This window comes from Loa loa (genome assembly GCF_000183805.2).
Source record: "Loa loa unplaced genomic scaffold supercont3.78, whole genome shotgun sequence".
Classification (NCBI taxonomy): Eukaryota; Metazoa; Nematoda; class Chromadorea; order Rhabditida; family Onchocercidae; genus Loa; species Loa loa.
The window spans coordinates 114634-120768 of NW_018108258.1; the positions used below are offsets into that span (position 1 = coordinate 114634).

Genomic DNA, 6135 nt, shown 5'->3' on the forward strand with positions numbered 1-6135 from the left:
ATTCATCTTTTTATCTTTAATCCTTTCTCATGTTTAAACATTAAAATTGTCATGTTTCATTAGTGAGAAAAAAAAGAAAAAGAACTTACCAAGGAAGGAAGTATGAAACTTGTCAATGTAGCAAATGAAAATGAGATAAAGATGCTATAAATAAATTCAGGATTTGCAATAGGATTCAATATCATTAATACATGCCAATTACGTTAGCCAATATTAAAATGATGATGTACTTTTTGTGATGATAAAGTTTCAACTTTTTTCTAGATTTTTCGTTTCCGGAACTATGTCTTAATCAATGTTTCATGGAGGAATTGTGCTATTTTAAAAAAACGGAAATATTGATATCTCAGAGGGAAAAATTCGAAAAACTTTTGAGTAAAAGAAATAGCAAAGGATATTCTCGATTAAAGCATAAATTTGCTTATTTTATTTTAACAAAAAAATTCAACTCAGAATTTCATTACTATTCTACAAATGTACTACAAACATTATTTGCTCAAAACAATCACTCAGGCGAATCATCAGTACTAAACGAAGCTGCTGAACTAGGATCAAGTAATTTTTTAAATTCTGATCTTCGAATAAATTTATTCATAGATTATACAACTACTGCCTCATATTCAAGAGATCTGAATTCGAGTTTGGAATTTAATGGGTCATTTAGAAATCCTCAAGTGCTACCTAAAAATTATATCTATTCTTTTGCACAACTGAATACATCTTGTAAACGAAAACAAAGTTCAACAAGATATCAAATGAAATGGTTTATATCAAAACCATTAACAATGAAAGCGGTATCATCATCATCATCTCAGCTATCATTGTCATCAACCGTTTTATCATCCTCGTTTTTATCATCCTCCATAACAGCAACTGCTGTACCATCTATGAAGTACAAGCGGAAAACAGTATCAATTTATTGCACTGTTTATTTTATTCTGAATTGCCTCCGGAAACATTCCGAATTTATTGTTCCTGCTGATAGTAACAACCTGAAATCTTCATTGTGGCAATGCGGTTGTGAATATTTAAATTTGTTGAAATTGTTATTTTTATTAATGATATTATTAGTGGAAGGATCAAATGCTATATTACTTTCTGGAGCTCCCGGTTCATATGCAAGGTAAGTTATGCTATTTGTGTAGTTAAGAAAAAGATGAATGTTTCAAACGTACAATTTCTTCGATTGAAACTTTCAACTAACCGTAAATTTAAGACTGTAATCATTTAATTGATAAGAAATTATAAAATTACCTGTGGGAAATTACAGGTATTCCAAATGGATGCATACATTTGAAAATCAATTATCATTGGATTTCCGAACGAAACAAAGCAATGCATTGTTATTGTACACTGATGATGGTGGAGTTCAGGGAAATTTTTATTCTCTTACAATTGTTAACAAGAAATTACAATTAGATTTCAGGTAATAATCAAATTTAAATAATTAATTTCAAAAAATATTTGTCTCATTCTAACTTATTATATTTTGTCGAAAATTTAAACAAATATTAATTAAGAAAATGATAAATTAAAATGAATAATTGTAAGCAAAATTTTTCACTCAAAGCATTAATTTTAGATAAGATTTATTCATTACTTTTTAATTTTTAACTAATTTTGTTCGCCAAAAAAAAAGTTTGAGTTAAATATTTTAACTCACCAGACAATTCATTGTTAGGCTTTAATGCAGCAAATTTAGGCTCCATCTAATCGTTGTCTCCATAAGGCTATAAGTGATGTGATCCAAATTGGTCTTCACATCGCCGTCCTTTCACTTGTCACGATCTCTTTGAGATTTATCTATAAATTTGATGGAATTTTTTAAAAAAAAAAAGAAAACAAAAAAAAACCGTTGCTACGTTTGAACCTTATTTGGCCAGTCATTCAACTTACGATAAATTTCTCTAAATTATGTCTGAAGAGGCTTTCCTTTTGTTAATTTATCAATGTTTAGGCATAGCACATTTATATTCTTTCATACTCTTCAAATTCTTTCACATCCATTTCCTTTACAATCTTTGATCTTTTTTTGAACTTTAATAAATATTTTAAATAATTTTCTTTTTTTTTACTTTTATTACTGATAAATTGATATTTCTTTTTAACATATTATCACTGATAAAAGCATATGTCAGTTCGTAGGAAAAAAAAGAAAATTTACAAATTTGAATCAATTTTACAGATTAGGAGATGAAACAAATTACTTATCATCAGAAAGACCAATTATCACGATGAGAATGAATGATGTGGAAGTGAGCGATTATCGATGGCATCGATTGATTTTATTTCAGGTTATTTTCATATCATTGCAAGAATTCATATATCTAAACCTGATTTTCTTCCTGCGATATCGCGGGAGAAGCCTGCCATCCTCTTCTGCGACTCTTTCCTTACCAGACCGTGTGATTCTTGGGCACGAAGCCTGTCCGCCATCTTGGTAGACGATAGAAACTGTCTCTGATTGGCTACATATATAATGAAAAAATTATGTCTAATTAATGAAGTCCTTTAATCTCTTCCTTTGACTTATGTTGGCTAGGTTTCTTTTCGTAGTTGTTTTATGTAAATTGCTTCAGATGAAGATATCCAACTTAGTGTTTTTGAATGTAATTTATATATTTGTCCAAAATTTAATCAGTGCTTCTCATATGTTGTCATTTCCTATTTATTTTTCTTTGTAATACCATAAATAGGCGATGACAGCCTAACCTTAAATCAAAATCCTCCAATGTTGAAGTCCATCATCTCAATATTAAATAATGATATAATTAGGTCCTTCACATTTTCAGTGAATCCATTACAATGCTTCATTTACTATTTTTCATGAATGAATAGTATATGTATGTGTATACGGTATTGAATACGGTATTGAACAGAACTGAATTAAGTATATTAGTCCGATCTCGAAAATCGTTCAAATTTCTTATATGGCCCTTTGGAAAAATTAATTGCTCATCCTTAATGTAGACCAAAAAAAAAGAAATAAAAATAACACATTGTTCAACTATACGTTGACAATTTAGGTGATAATACGGTTGACACTAATAATATCAAAATGTGATATGTATTAGGAATCTGAAGCTAAGTTCTAATTTATCTAATCTTATGAAAAGCATAGTTTTGGATCCGTTAAGCCTAATTTATGATAGTTTCTTGGAAGTTTTTTCAATACAACAAAATTCAAAAGAACCATTAACTGAAGTCCAGATAAATTACTACGTTTGTTCAAGTTTAAAAAGAGAAAAAGAGAGAGAGAAGGAGAGAAAAAGAGAGAGAGAGAGGGAGGGAATTACCTTATAATCTCACTTTTTCTGAAGAATGATTTTCAAGTTATTTGAGAATAATAATGCGATGAATAATCATCACATTACAGCTCCTCAAATTATTCTAGGCTTGGGAAAATGTGAAATTACAACTGGATGATGCGGTCCTTTTCAAAATTCTCAATCAACATAGTTTTGTATTTGGTAATCTGAAAACAAACTCTGATATGTTTATTGGCGGTGTTCCAAAGGTAATTTTATTTTGTTAAAATTTCTTTCCATTATAATAATAAAAAAAGGTAAAATAATTAAAGTTACACGAATCAATGATATTGATCCAATTTAATTCTGGAATAAACCATTTAAGGATACCTATTTGCTTGGCGCAATGAGTTCACCGTTAAAGCGGCATACAATCTCATTTGCTGGCGGAGTTAAAAATTTACTGTATAGACTTTATCCACAAGGTTAACTCTTGTTTAAATTATAAATTTATTTTTATTCCACATTTATTTGTTAAATTTTCAATTTTTTTTATTTATTTACACATTTGTCATCTTAACTGTCTCATTTGTTTGACAATACATTTGCATCTCATTTGACAATACATTTCCATTTCATTGTCTTATCTGATACCATTCATTTCCTTACTACTATTTACATATGTTATTTATTAGTTTACCTATGCATTTGTACACCTTTATTTGATGCTCAATTACTTTTCCTATCATTTACTTATATCATTTTTCATTTTAATTAATGGATTTAATTTCTTATTAGACTTATTGAAGTCACAAATCATTTTTCAGGTATCACATCACCACAACTAATTGAAAGTATTGGTATAAGACAATCGGATGATGATTATTGTAAACCAATAAATATCCTTAATACAAATGATTATTTCTGTCAAAATGGCGGTATTTGTTATAGTACAGATGAAGGGCCGAAATGTGATTGTTCATTTACAGATTTTGGTGGAGAACGTTGTGAACAAGGTATTTGAAATTGAAATTTTAATTTTCAGTATTCCATCTCAGAGATATTTGATAATGAAGAAATCATTAATTACCTCATAGAATCTAACAATGTCATCCGTCAGTTTTTTTTTTTCTAAACTAAATTTATCAATTATTGAAATCATATTCGTTAATTTAAATATAAATAAAACAAAACTCAATAATAATATCGATTAATTGATGTCTTTTTTTTCCCTTTTTTCTTCAGGTCGGTCTGATTCCGATTTATCATTTAATGGTGAAGAATGGATCGGTTATGATGTTAGCAATAATTCTGCCGGAATGATACGTTTTCGATCGGAAAATATTACATTATCTTTCAAAACGACACATGCTCGAGCTCTATTATATGTTGGTGGTGATCGTCTGGTAAATTTTAAAGATTTTTCTAAAATTAAAAATATTAAAATAATGCGAATTAATTATGATGTAATGTCACCTTTGACATAATGTCACCCTTCTAATGGTTTCAATTTAAAATTAAGCATCTCTTTGCTAATTTATTTCTAACATCCTTCATCTCTTTATTATAGAATTACATTCACATTATCCTGGACGATGGTGCAGTTGTCGCAACATCAAAATTTGATGGTACGGAAAAACGGTTAATACGGATTTCTAGCAATTATCCATCCAGTCGATATGATGATGATCGATGGCATACAGTTACTGTTTTCAGGACGCTAACATTGGTTAGTTCCGTTTTTACACTTTCAGTATTTCATTCATTTTTGAAATATATCATTTTTAATAAATTGCTAAAATTTTATTGATGTGTGAGAGGTGTAATTTCAAAGTAATAAAAGATGGTATTCTCTTCTACAGTAAGATGAAGGGAACCGGATACAGTCATATCTTGAAATCTAGTTGGAGTATAAGTTTAGGAAATTCTAAAAATAATGGAAAAATTTCAAGGGGACATGATTTGGAATATATTTGTTATCAGAATAACTTCATCTCGTCAACTTATCACTCACTGTGCGATTATTTCAAATTTAAGAAATTCCAGTTAGTTTTCAGGTCTAAGAGCTAATTTTAGGCACTTGCATATTTGAGAAGATAATTAGTTAATTTCATATCTTCGATGGATTGATTCTTTCCACTCTTATCACTATCACTTCAATGATGTAACATATTTCAAACACACAATTTATCAATAGTAGAACGGAAAGGTTTAATACACACTGATAACTTAACAACTTCAGAGAACAACATCTGTCGCTGCAGTACATGTAAGTGACCAATTGAGGTGTGCCAAAAATGAGTTTTTTTTTTTTTGTTTTGCTAAGTATTCTATCCCCTTTAGAAATGTTAGCATGGCTTCGTCACATAACCTTTAATTAGTAATCTAGCTCCCTCCATTGCTTTCCAGTCATCTTCCCTCTTCCTCATATCCGGTTTTCCGTAAATTTTTGTTAATTTTTCAATTTTTTTTCTTCTTTTTTTTAGCCAGAAATTTAAACTTATACATTTTAAAAAATTTATAAAATTTCTATTTATTTGACAAAAACTTTTTTAATTTGCAAAATTTACTTAATGTGTATGTTTTTTCGAATGCTTTTAATGTGTTCGTGCAATATTCACTATTTTTTTTTTTTGAGATTTATTTAATTTTTACCTTCCATTTTCATCTTTATGTTAACACCAACACAAAATTTAATTTGCATTTTATGGAATATTAGAGAAATCTGAAATTTTGTGATGTAAAATTTTTATTTTAATTCACTTGTCCATTTAGTTATGAAATAAATAGCCAAGAAAAAAAAGAAAACATGGATTTGTATAATATGGACTTATTCTTTTGTTACAGTAATATGACAATAATTATTCTTATTTTGTATCTAAATGAA

At 28.6% G+C, this 6135-nt stretch overlaps 1 protein-coding gene across 1 annotated transcript in view; it reads left to right on the top strand.

The window, feature by feature from the left end:
- Window positions 1-785: 785 nt before the first annotated feature.
- LOAG_17457 (CBR-NRX-1 protein) overlaps window positions 786-6135 on the top strand; it is a gene marked incomplete at both ends in the record, with an annotated part of 12055 nt that continues 6705 nt past the window's right edge. Inside the window, 8 exons of the mRNA XM_020450118.1 lie at window positions 786-1123; window positions 1271-1426; window positions 2186-2294; window positions 3395-3517; window positions 3634-3733; window positions 4076-4264; window positions 4494-4654; window positions 4819-4977. Coding sequence (XP_020306253.1) covers window positions 786-1123; window positions 1271-1426; window positions 2186-2294; window positions 3395-3517; window positions 3634-3733; window positions 4076-4264; window positions 4494-4654; window positions 4819-4977 — 1335 coding nt within the window. The remainder of the gene's footprint in view (window positions 1124-1270; window positions 1427-2185; window positions 2295-3394; window positions 3518-3633; window positions 3734-4075; window positions 4265-4493; window positions 4655-4818; window positions 4978-6135) is intronic.